General features: G+C 57.8%; 4 protein-coding genes and 1 long non-coding RNA gene across 13 annotated transcripts in view; 3 read left to right on the top strand and 2 right to left on the bottom strand.

Annotated features, from left to right (window-relative positions):
* CBFA2T3 (CBFA2/RUNX1 partner transcriptional co-repressor 3) overlaps positions 1 to 4,296 on the top strand; it is a 33,735-nt gene extending 29,439 nt beyond the window's left edge. For 4 of the 5 annotated variants that reach the window (XM_075433734.1, XM_075433731.1, XM_075433735.1 and 1 more), the window contains 5 exons: positions 71 to 156; positions 422 to 617; positions 767 to 835; positions 1,045 to 1,235; positions 3,016 to 4,296. In XM_075433734.1, the coding sequence (XP_075289849.1) occupies positions 71 to 156; positions 422 to 617; positions 767 to 835; positions 1,045 to 1,235; positions 3,016 to 3,315 (842 nt within the window). In that variant the 3' untranslated portion in view covers positions 3,316 to 4,296. The remainder of the gene's footprint in view (positions 1 to 70; positions 157 to 421; positions 618 to 766; positions 836 to 1,044; positions 1,236 to 3,015) is intronic. The other variant, XM_075433732.1, reaches the window with a different exon arrangement.
* On the bottom strand, positions 3,724 to 4,413 carry LOC142362863 (uncharacterized). Its single transcript, XR_012765333.1, has 3 exons — positions 4,252 to 4,413; positions 3,990 to 4,125; positions 3,724 to 3,778 (listed from the first exon to the last, which is right to left on the bottom strand). It is a non-coding gene; the product is annotated as an uncharacterized LOC142362863 (long non-coding RNA).
* A 4,007-nt stretch (positions 4,414 to 8,420) lies between these two features.
* Positions 8,421 to 12,531, top strand: PABPN1L (PABPN1 like, cytoplasmic). Its single transcript, XM_075433905.1, has 8 exons — positions 8,421 to 8,440; positions 8,972 to 9,146; positions 9,680 to 9,788; positions 10,301 to 10,365; positions 10,828 to 10,934; positions 11,039 to 11,126; positions 11,246 to 11,391; positions 12,492 to 12,531. Exons 1-8 carry the CDS (start codon positions 8,421 to 8,423, stop codon positions 12,529 to 12,531), a joined length of 750 nt encoding a protein of 249 aa, XP_075290020.1.
* Positions 12,532 to 16,136: 3,605 nt separating this feature from the next.
* On the bottom strand, positions 16,137 to 19,906 carry TRAPPC2L (trafficking protein particle complex subunit 2L). Its single transcript, XM_075433463.1, has 5 exons — positions 19,766 to 19,906; positions 18,369 to 18,541; positions 17,265 to 17,352; positions 17,069 to 17,148; positions 16,137 to 16,320 (listed from the first exon to the last, which is right to left on the bottom strand). The coding sequence occupies exons 1-5, from the start codon at positions 19,904 to 19,906 to the stop codon at positions 16,275 to 16,277; spliced, it is 528 nt and encodes a 175-aa protein (XP_075289578.1). The 3' UTR covers positions 16,137 to 16,274.
* Positions 19,905 to 22,967, top strand: part of GALNS (galactosamine (N-acetyl)-6-sulfatase) — a 53,450-nt gene continuing 50,387 nt past the window's right edge. For 3 of the 5 annotated variants that reach the window (XR_012765312.1, XR_012765311.1, XM_075433457.1), the window contains exon 1: positions 19,905 to 20,003. Coding sequence is in view for 1 of the 5 variants with exons in the window: in XM_075433457.1 (XP_075289572.1) it covers positions 19,905 to 20,003 (99 nt within the window). In the remaining 4 variants the exon portion in view is untranslated. Of the gene's footprint in view, positions 20,004 to 21,004; positions 21,078 to 22,967 lie in introns of those variants that run through there. The other 2 variants (XM_075433460.1, XM_075433458.1) reach the window with 2 other exon arrangements.

The following is a 22,967-nucleotide window of genomic DNA, read 5'->3' as shown; positions in this document are numbered from 1 at the left end:
CCCCCCCCATTCCTCTCCAGGGAGAGGGGTGCTGCGGGGGGCTGACGCCCACCCCGTGCTTGCCTTGCAGCGGTGCATGGGACGCGGCAGGAGGAGGTGATCGACCACCGGCTCACCGACCGGGAGTGGGCGGAGGAGTGGAAACACCTCAACAACGTATGTAAAGCCCCCCCCCAAGCAGTCCCGTGCCACAAACCCACCCTGAACCCCCCCCACCCCGCTTTGCCCCCCATCCCCACCATGTCCCGTCCAGGGCTTTCCATCCGAGCATCCTCCTCTCCCCACAGCCGGAGCAGCACAACCCGGCACAGCCCGGCGTAGCCCGAATCCCCCCCATCACCGGGCGCTGCACTCTCCCCGCTGCTTGTGGCAAAGCCCCCTCCCCAAGCCCTGACGTCCCCCATGTCCTCCCCCCCCCCAGCTGCTGAACTGCATCATGGACATGGTGGAGAAGACGCGCCGGTCGCTGACGGTGCTGCGGCGGTGCCAGGAGGCCGACCGCGAGGAGCTGAACCACTGGATCCGGCGGTACAGCGACGCCGAGGACATGAAGAAAGGCAGCCCCCCCTCCGCCCGCCCCCACAACAGCTCCTCCGCCTCCGAGGCACCCCAGTTAGGTATTGACCCCCCCCAGGGTGCGTTCGGGGGGGCTGCGCCCCTCTCCGGGGTGCCCGTGCCGTTCACCCCCGGGGGTCCGGCGTCACCGGCGGGGTGGGTTCGGAGGGGACGGCGTCTCCTAACGGCGTCACCCCCCTCTCCTTCGCAGACGCCCCCCGGGAGTTCGCGCCGCGGCCGCTCTCCGGGTACATGCCGGAGGAGATCTGGAGGAAGGCTGGTGAGTGCCGCGTGGGCGCCCGTTGGCGTGCTGAGTTTGCAGGGTCTCTGCCCCGTCCTCCCCCCGCGCTGTGCCGGGCTGGCACGGGGGGGTCAGGGTGGGTTTGCGGCGCGGGGTGGTGGATGCTCGCAGCCCTCCCGTGGTGCTGCTGCAGAGGGAGGAGCACGGAGCCGGGGTTGGGGTGCCAGGCTCGGTCGCCTTCCTTCCAGAAGAAGCTGTGAACGAGGTGAAGCGCCAGGCCATGTCCGAGCTGCAGAAGGCCGTGTCGGACGCCGAGCGGAAAGCCCACGAGCTGATCACGACAGAGCGAGCCAAGATGGAGCGAGCACTGGCCGAGGCCAAGCGCCAGGCTTCGGAGGACGCCCTGACCGTCATCAATCAGCAGGAGGACTCGAGCGAGGTGGGGGCCGGCGGAGGCGAGCTGGGGGGACGGGGTCAGTGGCAGTGTGGGCGTTTGGGCTCTTCTTTTGCAACCGAGTCTGCAGCATCTGCGCGTGCAAGTGTGGGTACCGGGGGGGCTGAGGCAACACCACGGGATGGGAAGAAGAGGGGATTTCTTCTGGGGATGGGGTTCATGATCCAGGATGGGGTGCACAGTCCAGGATGGGGATGCACGGTTTGGGATGGGGATGCACAGTCCAGGACAGGGATGCACAGTCTGGGACGATGCACATGGCCCAGACTGGGAGGACGTGGTCCAGGATGGGGGAGCACGGTCTGGGATGGGGATGCACGGTCTGGGATGATGCGCATGGCCCAGACTGGGAGGACGTGGTCCAGGATGGGGGAGCACAGTCTGGTATGGGGATGCACGGTCTGGGATGATGTGCATGGCCCAGACTGGGAGGACGTGGTCCAGGATGGGGGAGCACAGTCTGGTATGGGGATGCACGGTCTGGGATGATGTGCATGGCCCAGACTGGGAGGACGTGGTCCAGGATAGGGAAGCTCAGTCTAGGATGAGGATGCACAGTCTGGGATGGGGATGCATGGTGTGGAATGAGGATGCATGGTCTGGGATGATGTGCATGGTCCAGGATGGGAGGGCGTAGTCTGGGAAAGGGGAGCACGGTCTGGGATGGGGATGCACGGTCTGGGATGATGTGCATGGTCCGGGCTGGGAGGACATGGTCCAGCCAGGATAGGGAAGTGCAGTCTGGGATGGGGATGCACGGTCTGGGAAGATGTGCATGGTCCAGGATGATGTGCATGGTCCAGGATGATGTGCATGGTCCAGCCAGGATAGGGAAGCTCAGTCTGGGATGGGGATGCACAATCTGGGATGGGGGTGAGACAATGTGCATGGTCCAGGCTGGGAAGACATGGTCCGGGATAGGGGAGCACAGTCTGTGGTGGGCATGCATGGTCTGGGATGATGTGCATGGTCCAGGCTGGGAGAACGTGGTCCAGCCAGGATAGGGAAGCGCAGTCTGGGATGGGGATGCACAGTCTAGGATGGGGATGCATGGTCTGGGACGATGAGCATGGTGCAGGCTCGGAGGACATGGTCCAGCCAGGATAGGGAAGCTCAGTCTGGGATGGGGATGCACGGTCTGGGATGGGGATGCACGATCTGGGATGATGTGCATGGTCCAGGCTGGGAAGACATGGTCCGGGATAGGGGAGCACAGTCTGGGATAGGGAAGCTCAGTCTGGGATGGGGATGCACAGTCTGGGATGGGGATGCATGATCTGGGATGATGTGCATGGTCCAGGATGATGTGCTTGGTCCAGGCTGGGAGGACATGGTCCAGGATAGGGGAGCGCAGTCTTGGAGCACAATCTGGGATGGGGATGCACGGTCTGGGACAATGTGCATGGTCCAGACTGGGAGGACATGGTCCAGCCGGGATAGGGATGAGCAGTCTGGGATGAGGATGCACGGTCTGGGATGATGTGCTTGGTCCAGACTGGGAGGACACGGTCCAGGATAGGGGAACACAGACTGGGATGATGGAGCGCGTGGTCCAGGATAGGGGTGCATGGTCTGGGATGGGGATGCACAGTCTGGGATGATGTGCATGGTCCAGGATGATGAGCTTGGTCCAGACTGGGAGGACACGGTCCAGGATAGGGGAACACAGACTGGGATGATGGAGCGCGTGGTCCAGGATAGGGGTGCACGGTCTGGGACGGGGGTGCACGATCCGAGGCTGAGGTTTGGCTTTGCATCCCCGCAGAGCTGCTGGAACTGCGGGCGCAAAGCGAGCGAGACCTGCAGCGGCTGCAACACCGCCCGCTACTGCGGCTCCTTCTGCCAGCACAAGGATTGGGAGAAGCATCACCACGTCTGCGGGCAGACTCTGCAAGGGCTGCCGGCCCCCGCCGGCCCCGCCGCCGCCGTGGGGCTGCCGCCGGGCCCGGGCCAGCCCGACGGAGTGGCCACCATCGCCAGCAGCCCCAGCGAGACGGGCTCGGCGGCCGCTTCCCGCGCCGGCACGCCGGCCACCCCGGCTCCGCTGGAGAGCGCGTCCCGCTGAGCCGCCCTGACTGCCGCCGCCGCCGCCGCTGCTACCGCCGCTCTCCAAAAGACACGGACTGCACTCGATGCAATTTCCTCAGCTACCTGACTCGTGTGACCTCCGAAACGACCTCTCTAGCTCTCACAAATAATCCTCACGGATCCTCAAACTGGGCTTTAAGTGGAGTTAAGGCAATTACCGGTCTTCTCTGTTCTCTCTTCGGTCTTTGTTTTGGCTTTTTCTTTTTTTTTTTGGTTGGTTTTCTATCGGTTGGGGAATTGTGGTTCGGGGTTTTTTTGTTGGGTTTTTTTTCGTGTTTTTTTTTTCCTTTTATTCTTTATGGATGAGGGATTTGGCTACAGCCTCACCGCGCAGTGACATGGGGAGAGGCCGGCCCCGGCCCGCATCGGCGCTGCCAAGAGGCTCGCTCGCAGGAGGAAAGAAACTTCTTTTCTTCATCTCTCTCTTCCTTTTTATTTTCCTTTTTTTTTTTTTTTTGTAAAAAAAAATAAAGAAAATAAAAAAGAAAACGTCGGACTCTTTGGCTTTAAGTAAGAAATTGTAAAAAAGGAAAAAAAAAAAGAAAAAAAATAAAAGAAAAATCCAAAAACCAGACGCCGCCAAGTCAAGCCGCGTGACGGACGCTCACCTGTAACTACCTTGCTAGCTAGCCAAGAACAGACCAGACTCACCTCTGCTCCAAAGGAAATCCAAAACCAAGGAAGATCCAAACGTCTCTCCACTGCCAAAGTTCGTTTCGTTCTGTCGTCGCTTCCTTCCCTTCCCCGCCAGGATGGACGGATGCGCCCCTGGGGCTTGAAAGAGTTTCTATTACAATAAAGCAAAAAAAAAAAAGTGGGTTTTTTTAAAAAAAGCGAGACCCCGAGGCGTGGGAGGGGAGATGGTGGTTGAGAACCGCCCGGGTGGGCGCAGCCGGAGCCGGCACATCTCTACCTCTGCCCGCCGCCGCCCTGGAAAAAGAAGAAAAAAGATTAAGAGACAGATTTTGGTTTTTCTCCCTTCCCGAAGCCGTCGGGGGCCGCCCGCAGCCGGAGCCCCCCAGCCCCTCTCTGTCGGGCTGCTCCCACGCCCCGCGTCGGATTTATTTCGCAAGGATTTTGAAGAGGAAAAAGGAAAAGGAAAGCAAAGCGAGCGCCGCCTCCTTCCTGGCCGAGGAGGCAGCCACGGACAACGTCGATGATTTTGTGTTTCTGGCATCGCTGCACGAAGCGCAGAGGACGGGAGTGCAATACGGAAAGTGCCCCGGCTCCGAGGAGGGAAGCCCCGCGCGGGGCAGGAGTGCTGTACGCTAATGTGAATGTAAATAGTGTTTGCAGAGGTCCAAAAAATAATAATAATAATAATAATGATGATGACGGTGATAATAATAAGAGACTTTTGCCAAATAAAAGATGATGAGAACCCGCTGGAGGCTGTGGCGTGGGGGAGCGAGGCCGGCCGGAGGGCGAAGAGAAGCCGTGTGCTCGATCGGAGCTGGAGTTTTTCCGCGTTGTCAAAAACCATCCTGTGCGTTTGCTCTAGGGGAGGAAGAGGAGGGAAGGGCTCGGCGCCGGGTCGGTGGTGCTGCCGGTCACCCAGGGGCCCGGCCGCCGGCGCTGCCTCGCGTGCCGTGCCGTGCCGTGCCGTGCCGTGCCGTGCCGTGCCGTGCCGCAGCAGAGCTTGGTGCATGGGGCACCCCCGAGGCGACGTTACCGGCCCCGAGCCCTGCTGCAGCTTGGTGCACCCCGAGACCTCTGTGCATCTCCCCAGGGGCGTTCTGTGCCCCCCCAGGTGTTGGTGCACCCTCCTGGGGGGTTCCTGTGCACCCCGAGACCTTGGTGCATCCCCCCCCAGGGGGGTTCTGTGCCCCTCGAGATGTTGGTCTACCTCCCTGGGGGGTTCCTGTGCACCTTGAGACCTCGATGCATCCCCCCCAGGGGGTTCTGTGCCCCCCGAGATGTTGGTGCACCCCCCCGGGGGTTTTCTGTGCACCCCAAGACCTTGGTGCATCTCCCCAGGGGGATTCTGTGCCCCCCTAGATGTTGGTGCACCCTCCTGGGGGGTTCCTGTGCACCCTGAGACCTCGATGCATCCCCCCCAGGAGGTTCTGTGCCCCCCGAGATGTTGGTGCACCCCCTTGGGGGGTTCCTGTGCACCCCGAGACCTCGGTGAAGCCCCGGGGGGGAGGGTTGTGCCCCCCCAGGTGTTGGTGCACCCCCCTGGGGGGTTCGTGTGCACCCCAAGACCTTGGTGCGTCTCCCCAGGGGGATTCTGTGCCCCCCCAGATGTTGGTGCACCCTCCTGGGGGGTTCCTGTGTGCCCCAAGGCCTCAGTGCATCCCCCTCCAGGGGGGTTCTGTGCACCCCAAGACCTCAGTGCATGCCCCCAGGGGGGGTTCTGTGCACCCCGAGGCTGGGAGCTTTGCCGGGTGCCCCTCGAGTGACTGTTCACTTTATTTATGGTGTGACATATGTAATATTGTCTATTTTTCTTACGTTTCCTGAGAAGAGGTAATATATAAGAGTACTGCAGACGCACCTGCTGCGGGGCCGCCTGCCCTCCCGGGTGTCCATCCTGTCCCTGTCCCCGCGTGTCCTCGCGTGCCCCCGGCCCCGCTCCGCACCAGGGCTCTGCCTCTCTACCTCCGCCTCGCCAGGAAACCGGGGATGAGAGCATCTCCACAGAGCCTGCTCTCATTTCCACTCCCTTTTGGTTTTTTTTTGGTTTTTTTTTTAATTATTATGTTCTTTTTTTTTTTTTTTTTAATTTTTAATAATAGTAAAAATACCCTACAGAACCTTGCATTGAAACCAAAAGCCGAGGGAGGGAGGGGACAGACGGCGCGGCGCTAGCAGACGTCCAAACCAGAATGACAGCTTTAAAGTGTAATATTTCCCAAAAGCAACCCCCAGTGACGCGGGGAGGACGGCGGCAGCGGTGCGGCTGCGGGGCGAGGGGACCGCGGTGGCCGGGGAGGTGCTGGCCGGCGCGGCGGGCGCTGCTGCGGGTTTTTGCTCTGAAATAATGTCGGGGCGTGCGGGGGGGGGCTGGGGGACGCGTGCCCCGTGCCATGCCCAAGCCGTGTCCTGCGGTGGCTTTGTGGCTGGTGGGAGGTGGCAGAGTGGATGAGCTGCGTGGTGGGGACACCGCGGTGGCTATGGGGCAGCTCGGCGACATGGGGTGCCGGCGTGGCTGGGTGCAGTCTTCTGCCAGGTCGGGTCCCCGTGGTCACCCACAGGTCCCCTTCTTCAGTTTTGTCCCTTCCTCGTCGTGGCTGGGGCTGGGGGACGGTGTTGGTGGTGTGGGGACAGCCTGCCCGAAGTCCCAGTCCCTGTGGGGAGGCAGAGCCCGGGGCGCTGGGTGCTGGGCGCTGGGTGCTGGGTGCTGGCTGTGCCACCAGGCTGGAGGAGGTGGCAGGAGAGACGTGGCTCTTCTCCGGTGCCGAGAGTGGCACGGGGCCCCATCCCCAGCGGACGAGGGTCTCTCCAGCTCCTTCCTCGTGTTCCCAACCCAAAATCCCAGCTGAAACCAAAGTGCCACATCCTGGCAAGGCTGGGCACCCCGGAGCGGGGGTCCCACACCTGCCTGGGCTTTGCTCCACCACTGCCAGAGACCCCCAGAACCCCCCCACAGCCTCCCCTCACCCTCCTCCTCCAGGCCTGCCGGGGTGCCCCCTTCTCCTCGGGGTCCCCCCCTGGATCTCGTGGGTTTGAGGTCGGGGACCAGATGCCACCTTGTTCCCAGGTCCCAGGCACTGTGCTGGCGTGTCCCCGCCACGGTGGCAGCCCCGGGGGCTCCTCCGAACACCTCGTCCCGGGGAGGGAGGTGTCGCGCCGCTGTCCCCACTCGCTCGCAGCTGCGTGGGCAGCACCGGTTCCCCAGTCCCGTGCCGGGCTGAGCCCTGCCAGCCTGGGGACCGCGATGCCGGGGCACGGGGATCCCTGGGGGGCTGGAAACCAGAGCCCCCAGCCAGGGCTGGGTGGGCACGGTGGCAGCCTGCCCTGCCCCGCTGCGTGGGTTTTGGGGGCCAGCCCAGAGAGATGACGTGGTAGGACTTTCCTTCGGCATGCTGTCCCCCCCCCCCTTGCTGTTTCCCGCTTTCTCTAAGTGTACTGTATGTTTGACCTGTGAAAGATGTAAACTTTATGATTCAGGTTATGTCTGTTCTTAACTCTGTATCTGTGTAATAAAGACGATTTAATATCAACCGGAGGCTCTGGGCTTGTGCTGGGTGCCCTCGCTCCCCTCTCCCGGCAGCACCCTGCACCCCGTGTCACCAAACCTGGGGGGGTTGGTATAGCCCTGGGGTCATTTGCCGCCCCACGTCCGGCTCTGAGGAGGGGTGACCACTCTGGGGGACATTCATGGTTGTCCCCAGGGAACCCAAAGAGATCTCCCCTCCCTGCTGCAGACGCAGAACCCCCTTGGGGTGCCCCATTGCTCCCCTGGTGCCGGGGTCCCCAGTACGACCAGCGGGGCCAGTGGACAAGGAAGACAGAATCACAGAATCACAGAATAGTAGAGGTTGGAAGGGACCTCTGTGGGTCATCTAGTCCAACCCCCTGCCCAAGCAGGGTCACCCACAGCAGGCTGCACAGGACCTTGTCCAGGCGGGTCTTGAATATCTCCAGAGAAGGAGACTTCACAACCTCCCTGGGCAGCCTGTTCCAGTGCTCCGGCACCCTCAGAGGGAAGAAGTTCTTCCTCATGTTCAGACGGAACTTCCTGTGCCTCAGTTTGTGCCCATTGCCCCTTGTCCTGTCACTGGGCACCACTGGAAAGAGTCTGGCCCCATCCTCCTGACACCCACCCTGCAGATATTTGTAGGCATTTATAAGGTCCCCTCGCAGCAGACAGAGGAGGTGTCCCCAAAAACCGGGGGGGAGGGGGGAAAAGCCCCCGCTTGGCCACACGTGTTGCCCCCAGGCACACGCGCGTGCCCATTGCCACTCCCGGGACTCGAACCCGCGACTCCCAGGGTGACAGCTGGGCAGAGCCGCCTCCCCCGCCCTGCCGGCACGGGGCGGGGCCTGGCGGGGCGCCGTGCCCTGATTGGCCACTGATGTATGAAAGTGGCGCGCCGGCGGGAGAAGGGCCACGTGGCGCCGCGCCGGCAGCGCAGCATGTTCGGGGGCCGGGCGAGGTGGGCCCGGGGCGGCGGGGGAACCGGGGCCGGGGCCCAGCCCGGTGGCTGGGGCTCCCTGGGCTGGAGCCGGGCCAGCTTCCCGCTCGGGGGGGGGGGGGGGGAGAGTTTGTCCCTCTGTGGGCTCGAACCCCGGGGCTGGCAGGGTGCGGGTTTGCCTTTGCTTGGGGGAAGCAGGGCTCCCTCCGCGCAGCCCGGGAGCTCTGCTGGTGGGGTGGGTCCTGCCTCCTCTTCCTCTCCCCTGCCGGCAGGCTGGGATGCTTCCACCTGGTTTTTTCACCCGAGGGAAGCTGCTTCCAGGTCCCCTCTGGGAAGCAGCTGAGACCTTTCAGCAGCCCTCGCTCCTGCAGCTCTGGGGTCTTGCCGCCAGCCTGCCTGCAGCGCTGAAACCAAAGCGCTGCGATGGTGGCTGTGCACCCTTCTGCTGGAAGCACCCTGAAAGCCTTCGCCCGGCTGGCGTTCTGCTGGGAGTTCTGCGTCAAATGGCTGTTTCGTTTGTTAAATGGCTTTTTTGCCCCTGTTTCTGCCCAGTCCTCTCTTCCTGGACACTTCAGGCATCTGGTGGCAGGACCCGCCATCCCTGGCAGCGGTGGAGGCGTCCTGGGACGTGGCAGAGATGGCAGCTCTGCGGAAGGCTGCGGATGACGACTCGGACCTGAGCCACCTGGAAGGGGACAGCACGGAGGAGCTGGCTGTGCCGGACCCGGTGAGTGCCTGGCTGCGGGTGGAATCAATTTTCCCTGTTTCTTTAAGGAAACGGGAAACTTTCTACACCTCTCTTCCAAAAATTAAGAATAAGAATGATCTCGGGCTCCTGTTGTTAAAATCTCTGAGCTAAGAAGCTGGAAATTGAATTGTCACTCTCCTCCTGCTTAGCTTTCGCTGCCGAGGCGTCGTCCTGGCTGAGCGAGAGTCCTGTTTGTCACCAGCTTAAATCTCCAGTTCCCTCTGGCAGCTCTGGTGCTGCTGGGACACCTCTGCTGCCGAGCACGCTGCTTCACAAGCAACCAGGGGAAAGGAAATATTTACCTGTGTGGGGTCTTTTTTTCTCCCCAGTGGAGCTGGGAGCAGAACTCCCCTTTTGTGGGACAGGCTGTTGTCCCCAGCAGCCAGCCCACCCTTGTCCCCAGCCTGGGGGGCACTGCTGGTGGAGGTGGATGCTGTGCCCAGGGTGGGGAGCAGGGTCGGGGTGTCCCTGTTTCATGGTGCCGCTCATGTGAGTCTTACTTGGGGTTTCAGGAGCTGGAGGCCATCAAAGCCAGAGTGAGGGAGATGGAGAAAGAGGATGAGAGGCTGAAGGAGTTGCAGCTGGAAGCTGAGAGCCGCCTCATCATGAGCTTGGAGGCAGGTAGGGGCTGTGCCTGGGTGCTGCTGTGTCCCCGTCCCCCCCGAGCCCCAGGACACCTCTGGGGTGTGGTGATGGGAGCCGGAGCACGTGGCCCTGCTTCTCCTGGCAGCCCGGCACTGGACACGTATGGTGGGTGAGGGAAGGGGTCCCAGGCATGGCGTCATGCTAATGCAGGTTATATCCACTCTCACCTCCCACTTTTGCAGGCCAAGATGCAGTAAATTATGTAATTAAATTTAATTAAGTAATTGATTTTAGCACCAACAGCCCCAGTAGAGTGGTCACCCTGTGAGGCTTTTTTTGTGAAGGGGGGAGGGCGAGGGGATGGAGAAGGAGGAGGAGGTGGCAGTGGTGTGGGGATTTGGGTATGCCCAGATGTGACCAGGGACCCGAGGAGCTTTGCGGTGTGTCAGCTCGGCGGTGGCCGTGCTGGGAGCAGACCTGCAGGGACAGTTGTCCCTCTGGCAGAGGGCTCGTGCGACTCTGTCCAGCATGACCCCGTGTCTCTACAGGTTTCTTCCCAAAGACAACTGAGGAGAAGATGGAGGTTGACCAGCGATCCATCTACGTGGGCAATGTAAGTGGGAGATCCTGGAGCAGAGCCCACCTCGCTGCTGCTTGCCCAGCTGGACATATGTCTGCGATCCCTAGCATGGGGGCCTGTCTGCCCCCCACTGAAGGCTGGCTGGTCCCATCTGAAATGCTTCTCCTCTGCCCAGCCCGGACTGGAAATGTGGCTCAGCATCTGCCCGTGATCCTCAGCCACTTGCAGACGATCTATTGCAAGTGTCAGCTCCCCAAAATAACGCTGTGGGTCATGTGGTGTTGCTTGTTCCCTCAAAGCAAGGGAGCTGTCTCTTGGATTTGGCTTTCCAGGCTGGAGCATTCTGCTGGAGGGGTGTCCTGAACCTCAGGAGGTGGTGAGGCTGTGGTGGCAAGGTGTGGCTGGGGTCAGCCAGGCCCTTTGCCTCCCGTGATGGTGTGTGAATGCAGAGCCATGAGTCGGGAGGGGCTGGTGGTGCTGGAGCTGTCGTTGCAGGTGGACTATGGGGTCACGGCAGAAGAGCTGGAGTCTCACTTCAACAGCTGTGGGCAGATCAACCGGGTGACCATCCTCTGCGACAAGTTCTCGGGGCATCCCAAAGGGTCAGTGCTGTGCGCTGGGGGTGTCGAGGGCGCTGCCCTGTGCTCCCCAGCCTTTGGGAGCAGCGGGGTGTCCCTGGGGCTCTGCTCACCCTGTCCCCTCGCAGGTACGCCTACATCGAGTTCGAAGAGAAGAGCTCTGCGAAGGCTGCGGTGGAGCTGAATGAGAGCGTGTTCAGAGGCCGCGTCCTTAAGGTAGGAGCTGGATGAGGCCCTGGGGTGCTGCATCCCTCCCTCCCTCCCTCCCCAAGTGCATGGGGCTGTGCCCACCCCTGGTGCTGGCAGCACCGGCTGAGCCACCCGCTGCCTTCCAGGTGCAGCCCAAGAGGACCAACGTGCCGGGCATCAGCACCACCGACCGCGGGGGCTACCGGGGCCGCTTCCAAGCCCGGGGAGGGCTGGGCCAGCGGGGAGGCTACTATGGAGGGCAGCACCCCAGGGTGCGAGGGAGGATTTACAGGTGAGCGGCTGGGTGGGGGGTTTTCTTGTGTATTTGGGTCAAGATCATTGTGGAGCAGGGGGTCCCCAGGATGGTGTTTTCAGTGGTGCCCAGCGACAGGACAAGGGGCAATGGGCACAAACTGAAGCAGAGGAAGCTCCAGCTGAACCCGAGGAAGAACTTCTTCCCTCTGAGGGTGACGGAGCCCTGGCCCAGGCTGCCCAGGGAGGCTGTGGAGTCTCCTTCTCTGGAGATATTCCAGCCCCGCCTGGCCGCGGTGCTGTGCAGCCTGCTCTGGGTGACCCTGCTTGGGCAGGGGGTTGGGCTGGGGGACCCACAGAGGGCCCTGCCAACCCCAAACATTCTGTGATTCTGTGATGGGCATAACTGCCCCTCGCTTTGGCCATGCTCAGCTGCTTGGCTTTGCACCTTCCACCCTGGTATGGACGGGAGGGTGGCGAAGGGCTCTGGTGGGGAGTATCCTCCTGGAGACCTGTGCTAGGAACGTCTCCTGCCTGTCACATGCTGTTAGCATCACCCCAGTGTCTGCGGGGTCGGCAGGAGCGTGGCAGCTGGTCTGGCTGGGACGCAGGCACCTTGGGGGGACTGTGGGCAGCCAAGAGGGGGAAGGACCGAAGTGAGCAGCCAGCAGTGGCACAGCAGACCCATCCACGCTGCCGTCCCGGCGTCCCTCGTGTCCCCAGCGCAGGCCTGGAGCCATCTTCCAGCACACCTCGCGCTGCTCGTGCGTCTGCGAGCTCGCTGCCGATTAGCTTCAAAGATTCCCCGGCCCCTTCGGCACTGCGGGAGGAAGCGGAGAGGAGTTTTTTTGGGGGGGGGGGAAGCAACACCTGGAACCGCTCTGCTGTCCCCACATCCCTGCAGGGATTTGGGGGGCGGTGGGTGGGCGTCACGCTCCCAGCCTGACTGGTCCTGGAGCTGTTGCCTGGCTTTAGGGCTGCCCTGTCCTTTGTGGGTACGCTGGGTTGGGGCTGGGTTGGCTGGGGTGGAAGGGTGAAGCCCAGCTCTTGGCGAGGCGGAGGGGCAGGTAGCTGTGCTTTTTGGCCCCTCGGCTGAGCGATGGCCCTGTGCTTTAGGATGCTGGTTTTGTTCTCGTTTAGGGGCCGGGCAAGGCAGGTGCCTTGGTATTTTCTGTACTAGAGAGGACTGCACTGCCCTGGTGATGCCGACGGGACTGAAGTGAGGAGATGGGATTGGAGAGATTTAAGAATATGCCTGCCCAAGCCAAAAAAAGATTAATTTTAAAATGCCATCTGCCTGGCCGTGAGGATTACTGGTGAGGCAGCCGTGTGCCGGGCTGTGGGAGGGAAGACTGGATCTGCTCCCCCCGCGCATCGGCCGGACCCCTGCCAGCGTCCCAGGAGGGGCTCACCTGAGCTTTGCTTAGGGGATCGCGTTCTCACCGAGAACAGTCTCATTCCAGAGAACGCCCTGTCCTGGGAAGAGAAGAGCCCTCCCAGACCGCCAGTCTCATCCTCATCCTATAGAAAAGGGTTGTACCGGAGGGTTTGGTGTAAACCTGGTTTGGCTTTTAGCTGTCCAAGCGCCCTCCACCCCACCGCAAGGGCGGACCTCTCCTGCTCGGCCCACAAAGCACCCTCAGCTTTGCTGGCTGTTTCTACAGGAGCTGGATGCTGCTTTCTCTCGCCCGTAAGAAGATCCTAAAGACTTCTCCAAAGACTTTTCTGCTCCGGATCAGTGGAGAAAGTCTTGGGTTGCAGCGCTGGACCTGACTGCTGGGGAGCTTTGGCTTAACTCCATCAGCTTTGTGGCTTTCTGCCCTTGCTCTTGGGAAGAGGATGGAGCCTAACCATGTGGTTTGGGTTTGGTTTTTAGCTCGCTACTGCTGCTGTTGTACATCTAATAACCAGGGGAGGGAAAAGGCATCCCTTGCTGTTTCTCTAGAAGCCTCTGTATCTCCGTGGTGGTTAAACAAGACCTGGGTGTCACAAAACCCTTCCTCCCTTTTATTTCGGAAGTCAACAAGCCCCTCTTTCCCCCCCCTCCTGCTTTTATTCCAAAGCTGCAGGGATCACAGGGCACTGCTAACACATCATTTTACTTGATTTCTAGCAGCAGCAGTCGTCTCCACTGTTGCAAATTTGCAAATTTGGTCTGATCTTCCTCTTCACTCCTGTCACCACTCCTGCTCCAGATCCCTGTTTGGTGCTGAGCTTGGAGGGTCAGGCCCAAAGCACACCCAGGGAGCTGGGCGTTGGGAACAAGCCCTGTGTGGCACTTCCCCTTCCTGCGGAGCTTGGGCTTATGAGCTCTGAAACCACTGATTTTCAAAGGGGAAGACTTGGTTAAAAGCGGCAGACCACCAGCAGACTGCGTTCCTGCGTGAAGTTCTGCGCTGAAATCAGTTTATTATGTCATTCTCACGCTAAGCTTTCGGGATCCTTGGTTTAGGATTCCTCTAACCTGGATGCAACAGATGGAACTGACTCCTAAAGCAGCTTTTCACAGCTCAGGGGGCATTGCCAGGCTAAAAATCCCACTGATTTTTGTTTTTCCCCCTTGAGATTTCAAGATTTTTTTAAAGCTTGTGTCCTTAATTATTGATGTGTTGATTTTGCACTTTACCCAGTGTGGACTGTGCTGCTGAGGCTGGCCTTGGTCCGAGCTACCATTAGGCTTAGACTATAAAACTGGCTTTTTCTAGGGCTTTAAACTTTCCATTTCGTAGCTTTGTAAGTTTTTGAGACTTAATTTTTAACAAAAACTACTTTAGGGTGTTTGGGCTCTTCTGGAAGAGGAAATGCTGAGCTCCTGTCTCTGTGAGTGAAAAGAGTGAATACTTTTACATGAAAATGTTTTGGAATAGCAGCGTGAAGCTGTGCCTTGTTTAGATGGTGGGAGAGGCTCAGACACTTTCATCTCCCATTGTTTGACAGGTTGTTAATTAAATGTATTTAAGTTCTGTTTGAGAAGGTATTGTAAATATCACTTATTTTAAAAATAAATGATCCTGCTGTATGAACTTCATCTGCAGTGAGACCGCGCTGGCTGTGAGCTGACACGCTACGCTGACCTGGCTTTCTCCAGCCTTCTTGTATCCTTTGGAGCTGTGCATTTTTTATTTCTCTTTAGCTATGTTTTATATATTTTTAACTGATTAGGCACTTGAAGCACAGACTGCTGCCTGTGGCTCAGGAAAGACTTGGAGTAGAGGTGTGTGAAAAGCAGCGAGGAGCTGCGCAGCGCCTACACCTGCGTTACCTCTGCTGAACTTGCTGTACCTGTGCGTAGTGCAAGCGTACTGCACAAGTGATGAAGAAGATGGGATGCTTTTCTAGTTTAGTTTGTATTTTTCCTACATAAATACCTGCTATTGGTTTGGTAGTCTTTAATTAGGACAGCAGGGAGCTGCAGGAGGGGGGAGATGCTAATAGAGATTAGTTTGGGATGAGCCCGGCAGCTGTGCAATCCTGATGTCTTAATCTCTTGGTCTGGATTTATCCCAGCTGCACTACCTGTGTTCCCTGACCTGGGCTAGAAATCACTGGTCAGTGTGTGTGCCTGGCCTGTCTGAGTGAGGTGGTGCAAAGCGATGAGAGGAGTGTGGGCAGCAGGGTGAGGGAGCTTCTCCTTCCCCTCTGCTCTGCCCTGGGGAGGCCCCATCTGCAGTGCTGTGTCCAGTTCTGGGCTCCCCAGTTAAAGAAAGATGAGGAGCTACTGGAGAGAGTCCAGCGCAGGGCTACAAGGATGAGGAGGGGACTGGAGCATCTCTCCTACAAGGAGAGGCTGAGGGAGCTGGGCTTGTTCAGCCTGGAGAAGAGAAGGCTGAGAGGGGACCTTTGAAATGCCTCTAAATATCTGCAGGGTGGGGGTCAGGAGGATGGGGCCAGACTCTTTCCAGTGGTGCCCAGTGACAGGACAAGGGGCAACGGGCACAAACTGAAGCAGAGGAAGCTCCAGCTGAACCCGAGGAAGAACTTCTTCCCTCTGAGGGTGATGGAGCCCTGGCCCAGGCTGCCCAGGGAGGCTGTGGAGTCTCCTTCTCTGGAGATATTCCAGCCCCGCCTGGCCGCGGTGCTGTGCAGCCTGCTGTGGGTGACCCTGCTTGGGCAGGGGGTTGGGCTGGGTGACCCACAGAGGGCCCTGCCAACCCCTGCCATGCTGTGGTTCTGTGATTCTCAAGCACATAAACAGTGGCTGGGGTTGTAGAGAGACCTGGAACCTTCAGCTGACTCGCAGGGTTTCCCTCTTCCATGAACTAATGGAGTAAGTACACAGAGATCTGAGTGCTCCAGCTAAGGAAAAAGAGGACAAGCAGCTCAAGTCTGTTTGAGCATCCCTTGTGATGTTCCTGTGGGAACAAACAGTCCTGAGCAGCAGCAAAGGGGGCTGGCAAAGAGCAAAAGGGCTGCTGCTGCTGTTGGGCTCCTCCTGCTCTGAAGCACCAGTGCTTCTGAGGAACAGTGTCACTCTCTATGCATCTCAGCTGACTGCAATCTAGGCTGACCCTACTCATCATCTCCTGGCTGTCTCTTGTGCAGCTGTCCTTGCTCTAATCACAAAAGCAGCAGGAACTGCTGTTTTTACACACAGCCCAATTTCTACAGAAACATCTGAGCTGCACAGAGGCACAGCTGCACACGTTTCTGTAGGGAACAAACCTATCTGACACAGCTGACCTTCCTGAAGGAAGAGCTGGCTCTTGCAGCTCACCTGAAGGCATAAAGCTGAACAGTGCCTTCTGTGCTATACCCAGGTTTGCTAGAGTAGAAACACATGCAAACTTGGCAGCTGTCAGGTTTATTTTACATAGAATAAATTTTAAATATTACACAGAATGAAGACAATATACACATCACTTAGTAGGCACACTCCTGTACACGGGGAATGTTCTCAGCACTCGGATGAGAAGGGGCAGAGCCTCAGCACACCTGCATCATCATGGAGTTCACCATATTATCAAAAGCCCTAGAGAAGGAAATGAACACAGAATATTAAAGGAAGCAGCTAGTTCTGCACAGATCTCTTGTAACAAAACCAACAGCTAACAAATGCCTCTTACCAGTTAACAAGCTGTCTTTCCCCAGGCTGAATACATGGTTTCACTCTTGAACTAGAGCATGCTCCACTGAGTGTAAATAATGACTTTTTAATTAAGCTGAAGTAAGGACAGGTCTTATCCTGGCTGTGGACCTGCCTCAGCAAAGTGTAACAGAAGTTGTTCTTCCCTAGGCAATGGAAACTCCCAATGTCATTAACATTCCCTGTGAGATTCCAGATGAGAAATGGGGGGCACTGGCCCTCATGTGAGGAATTACACGTGCTAAATGCCCAGCTGTCCTTACCCAAAGGTAAGCCCTGAGCAAGTGCAGTTGTTCACTCTGTAACCTGCTCTACTTACCTATGTTTGTTCTCATATTTACCTATGAAACAAGTCATTTATTCTCCCCAAGAAATTAATTTTCTTGAGCCAGTGTTTCTAACGCTGGTTCTGAGGTGGGACTTGAGAGTTCAGTGTAACTTCTCCTGAGACTTAAAGTGTTTTCTGGTAGGCAGTAATGGCCCAAAGACAACACAGCTGTTCTCCATGTAGGGAATCAGAGCATGCACATCTGAACTGGTCAACCACAGGGGTGATGCTCTTGGTGCTGTTACATCATAGCTACACTGCAAGTTCCAGAAAGATGACAAAGATCAGTACGGCCAACCCACTTACCTGGAATGGATACGGTCCCCAGGGTTATAAAAAGGGTTACACATTATGTCTGTATACGAATTATGCAGCTTTCGGAACATCTGAAAAAGGATTGTAGTTTAATTAATTTTTTTTTTGCTTCTCAGCACTTTATGAACAAGCGGAAGTAGCAAAAAACACTGATGCAGCAAGTTGTGCTCTGATTTCCTGCACTTACACTGCGGATCTCATTGTCTCGAAGTGCTGTGTTTGAAGAATCCACCACCATAACAAACTTCACCTTCGAATTTGTCACGTAGCCGTATCTGCACAGCTGTTAAGGCATGTGCTCCTGACACACCAGAGCCTGGCAAAGCAGCTACAAGAAGGCTGGAATACACTCAAAGCAATAAACGGAGCAGAAACACGACATTCTTGCTGCGCCCAGCATATAACTAGGACTAGATGAGGTAAGCAAGACACCAGACTGCAGGAACTGCATCCCCCTTCTACCTGACTTCTGCCATCTTTGCTAACTCCAGGTCAAGCTCGCTCCTGTGCTGGCCAGCAAAGTGTGCCTTGCAATTTCAGAAGCAGCCTCCCACTAGTTATTTTGGTGAGGGTTTCTTCTCAAGAACCATTTTAATGACAGAGCCACCTTATTTATTCTTATTTGGGAAACACAATCAGAGACCTGGAGATCTTCTAATACCAGCCAGCATGACTGACCTGAGACTTCAAAAATGAACAACCCAGAAATATTTTTATAAAAAAAACCAGAAATCAGGTCTGCTGATAACTTCAATTTGCAGGATTCAGAGAAAAAGCCAAAGAAAGTTCAAAAGATCAACTCTGGGACTTAAAAACATTAGGAAAGCTGTGGCTGTGGAGTACAGATTTTAGAGAAATCAGACCACATACCTGGGATTTAGGTACTTGTCCAGAGACACCTTAATATTCCTGTTGCTTTCACTGGTGTTATCAAAGAGGCTAAGCTTTGTTCTAGTCCAGCCAACTGTTTTAGCTAAGCAGGAATAAAGCACCCAGTTTATGAAAGGTGAAGTCTAGCTGCACCAGACACTGTTCGCATGTTGCACTCCCTCACATAGGCTAAAGGTAAATTTTTCCATTACCTGGTTGGGCAACGAAGCAGCTGCTGAACTGACCAAGGCACCAAACCCGAACCTCTACATGACAAACTGGTCAGTGAACAAGTCTGTATTTTTTCTGCTGATGTCTTCAACATGACACCAAGTAGGAAGAGAGGTTTCCCACGTGGCGTCCCTCGCAAAAAAGAGCCCATAAATACGCAATGGCATGGCAAATGGCATTAGAAAGATACACTTTGTAGTCTTCAGTGGGGTAGAGGAGCCCCAGGTACAGTTCCCTCTGATCTACAAGAGCCTTGCCCATCGCAGAGATCTTTTCATCCACAACATCGAGGGAAGTGTGCACAGTGTAGTGGAACTTCAGCTCATTTTCAGTTGGAACGCTCCGAATGTAGAGGGGATAGTTCTGAGGAGAACAAATTATGCCAAGTGGGACCAACCACTCCGCTGTGTAAGCGATGGCTCCTGCCACGACAGTCCTTTCACCCAAAGAATTGCTGCTGTCAGAAGTAAGCTATTTTTTAACCATTTTGTGTTCACAGCCATCACAGCACAGCCCCCCTTTACACCTTGCAGCACTTGCAGAGCAGATCTGTCTCCGTACACCAGTAGCAGGAGAACCATTTGCACAGGCACTGCGCAAGGCTGAGGTCTCTCCACTGCTTGAGCTGCCCCCCCTGCCCCAGCAGAGCCTGTCCCCAGCTCTTTCCAAGGAAAACCCCTCTCCTCTCCCGGCAGCAGGACACCATAGGGCACCCTCGCACTGTCCCTGCGCTCACTATGCCAGCTCCCCCTGCCCTGGTCTCAGCCTGCTCCTGCCCAGCCCACTTCAACCTCCAGCATCACAGAATCCCAGCATGGCAGCGGTTGGAAGGGACCTCTGTGGGTCACCCAGCCCAACCCCCTGCCCAAGCAGGGTCACCCAGAGCAGGCTGCACAGCACCGCGGCCAGGCGGGGCTGGAATATCTCCAGAGAAGGAGACTCCACAGCCTCCCTGGGCAGCCTGGGCCAGGGCTCCAGCACCCTCAGAGGGAAGAAGTTCTTCCTCGGGTTCAGCTGGAACTTCCTCTGCTTCAGTTTGTGCCCGTTGCCCCTTGTCCTGTCGCTGGGCACCACTGGAAAGAGTCTGGCCCCGTCCTCCTGACCCCCACCCTGCAGATATTTAGAGGTATTTCAAAGGTCCCCTCTCAGCCTTCTCTTCTCCAGGCTGAACAAGCCCAGCTCCCTCAGCCTCTCCTCGTAGGAGAGATGCTCCAGTGCCCTCCTCATCCTCGCAGCCCTGCGCTGGACTCTCTCCAGTAGCTCCTCATCTTCCTTGAACTGGGGAGCCCAGCACTGGACACAGGACTCCAGATGGGGCCTCAGGCCTCTGCCCTGTTCCCTCCATACCCGCCAAGGCTCAGCCCCGCTCCCCTCACTCATGCCCAGCAGCCTGAGACCCTGCCCCACAGCCTCGCCCGGCCCCCCAGCCCCGCTCCCCCCCTCAGGCCCCACAACCTCAGCCCGACTCCTGCTCAGGCCCACAGCTCCACCTGGCCACCCCCCCCCCCCCATGCCCCTCAGGCCCAGCCCCGCTCCCCTCACCCCTCATGGCCGCACCCGACCCCGCTGCCCTCACCCCCGCCCCACCTCCTTGGCGATCACGGCGACGCACACCGCCATCTTGCCCCCGCCCCCGCCGTCCTCCCCGCGCGCGTCACGTGAGGGAAGGAGGGCGGGCGGGCGGCGCTCACGTGACGCGCGGCGGGCGCGCGGGGCGGCGGTTGCCATGGCGAGGGCGCTGCTGGTGCCCCTCTGCCTGTGCTGGGCCCTGGGCCCCGCCGCGGCCTCCGCGCCTCCCAACCTCCTCCTGCTCCTCATGGACGACGTGAGTGGCGCCGGGGGGACCCCCGGGGGACGGGGCGCCTGTCACTGGGGGGCAGGGGCCCGTGTCGCTGGGAGGGTGTCACTTGGCGGGGTGGGGGGGGTGGGGGTGTGACACTGAGGGGGGCATCACTTGGCGGGGGGGGCGGGGGGTGACAGCGAGGGGGGCATCAGGGTGGAGGGAGGGGACGTTGGTGATGCCGTGAAAAGCCGGAGTTGAAGACTCAGTAGTCGGAGGGCTATGAAGCAGAGATTCTTTGTTGCTGCGCCGGGCACACGGGGGATCTCTCCTCCAAACGTGCGCCCCAGACACCCTGTCACTTCAGGTTAAATACAATCACAATATACATATTTATTATACTTCCGAGAAATGCTTCCCCTCTGCTCTGCCCTGGTGAGGCCCCATCTGGAGTCCTGCGTCCAGTTCTGGGCTCCCCAGTTCCAGAAAGATGAGGAGCTACTGGAGAGAGTCCAGCGGAGGGCTGGGAGGATGAGGAGGGGACTGGAGCATCTCTCCTGTGAGGAGAGGCTGAGGGAGCTGGGCTTGTTCAGCCTGGAGAAGAGAAGGCTGAGAGGGGACCTTCGAAATGCCTCGAAATATCTGCAGGGTGGGTGTCAGGAGGACGGGGCCAGACTCTTTCCAGTGGTGCCCAGCGACAGGACAAGGGGCAACGGGCACAAACTGAAGCAGAGGAAGCTCCAGCTGAACCCGAGGAAGAACTTCTTCCCTCTGAGGGTGACGGAGCCCTGGCCCAGGCTGCCCAGGGAGGCTGTGGAGTCTCCTTCTCTGGAGATATTCCAGCCACGCCTGGCCGCGGTGCTGTGCAGCCTGCTGTGGGTGACCCTGCTTGGGCAGGGGGTTGGGCTGGGTGACCCACAGAGGGCCCTGCCAACCCCTACCATTCTGTGATTCTGTGATTCATGACTTTTCCAAGAACTAATTAGCATATGTTAATATCTTTCACGCATGTCTGTTAGCATCCTCGGGTGGTCTTCGGGGGTCTCAAGGTGAAGGCTCATACTCCTCATCACAGTGTCTGCTGGTTGACCTTTGTTTCTGCGCAGACTCAGTTTTAAGGTTACGTATCCCGTGTCCTTCCAGGTTGTTTTGCTCCGGTCTTGTTGCCCTCTTGGTGCCTCTTTCTCTCTGTAGCTTGGTACATCTGCCCTCCCAAGGCTGAGCTGTCTGGGGCAGAATTATTTAGGAGCCTCTCTATCTTAGAGCTTTCCTGTCTTCTCAAAACAGCAAGTCAAGTTTGTCGAAGTAGTGTTATTGAGGAGCCTCTTTATCTTAAAGCTTTCCTGTCTTCTCAAAACAGCAAGGATCTAGTTTAGTTAATTACAATCACTCTGGTAAGTGGAAATTTTACATTTACAGGTATCATTGGTGAGCGGGGAGGGGGACCTGCTTGTGACCGGGGTACCTGTCCCCAGAGTGGGGCTTGCGTTCCTGGGGAGGGGTTGGTGTGGCTGAGGGAAGTTGGGGCCTCGGCTCCGTAGGGTGCTTGTGACAGGGGGGCTCATCATGGGGGTGAGGTGGGCTGCCGTTGTGGCCCACCCATGCCCAGGCCCTGGTGACGGGTGCATGGTGGGGCATGGCATGGGTGCCAGCGCCGTGCGGGCAGGGACGCTGTGGAAAACGTTCTGCCGATGTCTGGGAAACTTGGTCGTGGTGCGGGCGCGGCGGAGGTGCTGTGGTGGTGGTCCCTGAGCTCACGGGAGCGTCGTGGCGCGTGGGATGGGTCATAAGCTGTACTGGTGCTGAGGCAGAGGCCTTTAAATAGAGGTTTCATCAAGCTGGCTCCCCGTGAGCCTTATCCTAAGAATTAGTCTTTTTCTGGACATCTTCCTAAGCGCACGTCAAGGGCCATTTTTGGGCCTGGCAAGACTTGTGTTTTGAATTTCTTTGCTTCTTTGTGCTCCCTGGAGCTCTGTCTCACTGACTCCTGCAGAGCAGAGCTCTCCCTGATGTGCGCAGTCCCCCCTCGGTCGCAGTCTCCAGGTTGAAACATCATTCCTTCCAGGTTGACCCTACCGTGAAGGTTCTCCCTTCTGTGGGAGAGCACATGAACAGGGTCTGTACCATGATTCATGCTCAGAGGTCTTCAGCACAGTGATTCAGGTTGATGTGACACTCTGGAAAAGTTTGATTGAAATAAGCAGGAATATTTGAATAAGTTTGGAAGTACTTGTTCTGAAAGCTGTTGTGCTCAGTTGCTTTCTTTCTCAAGTCCTTTATAAATTTTGTGTAATAAGTGGTGACGAAATGAAAGGAAGGCCCAGGCTCAGCATTTCACTGCCCTGCCCCTGCTTCGGGGCAGAGCTGCCCTAGGTGACCTGCACTAGAGACACGGCACACGCACCTCTCGTTGTTCCTTGTGTCTGGATGTCCTGCTGAAAACCAATGACCTGGATGAAGATTTAGAATGTACCCTCAGCAAGTTTGCTGATGACACCAAACTGGGAGGTGTGGTAGATACACCAGAAGGCTGTGCTGCCATTCAGCGTGACCTGGATAGGCTGGAAAGCTAGGCAGAGAGGAACCTGATGGGGTTCCACAAAGGCAAATGCAGGGTCCTGCACCTGGGGAGGAACAACCCCAGGCACCAGTACAGGCTGGGGGGAACCTGCTGGAGAGCAGCTCTGCGGAGAGGGACTGGGAGTGCTGGGGGACGACAGGGTGACCATGAGCCAGCAGCGTGCCCTGGGTGCCAAGAAAGCCAATGGGATCCTGGGGTGCATCAAGAAGAGTGTGGCCAGCAGGACGAGGGAGGTTCTCCTTCCCCTCTACACTGCCCTGGTGAGGCCTTATCTAGAGTACTGTGTCCAGTTCTGGGCTCCCCAGTTCAAGAAAGATGAGGAGCTACTGGAGAGAGTCCAGCGGAGGGCTACGAGGATGATGAGGGGACTGGAACATCTTCCCTACGAGGAGAGGCTGAGGGAACTGGGCTTGTTCAGCCTGGAGAAG

Source organism: Opisthocomus hoazin, chromosome 12, assembly GCF_030867145.1.
Source record: "Opisthocomus hoazin isolate bOpiHoa1 chromosome 12, bOpiHoa1.hap1, whole genome shotgun sequence".
NCBI lineage: Eukaryota > Metazoa > Chordata > Aves > Opisthocomiformes > Opisthocomidae > Opisthocomus > Opisthocomus hoazin.
Note: the sequence above shows the minus strand (reverse complement) of the source record. Positions and strands in the feature narration are given on the sequence as shown.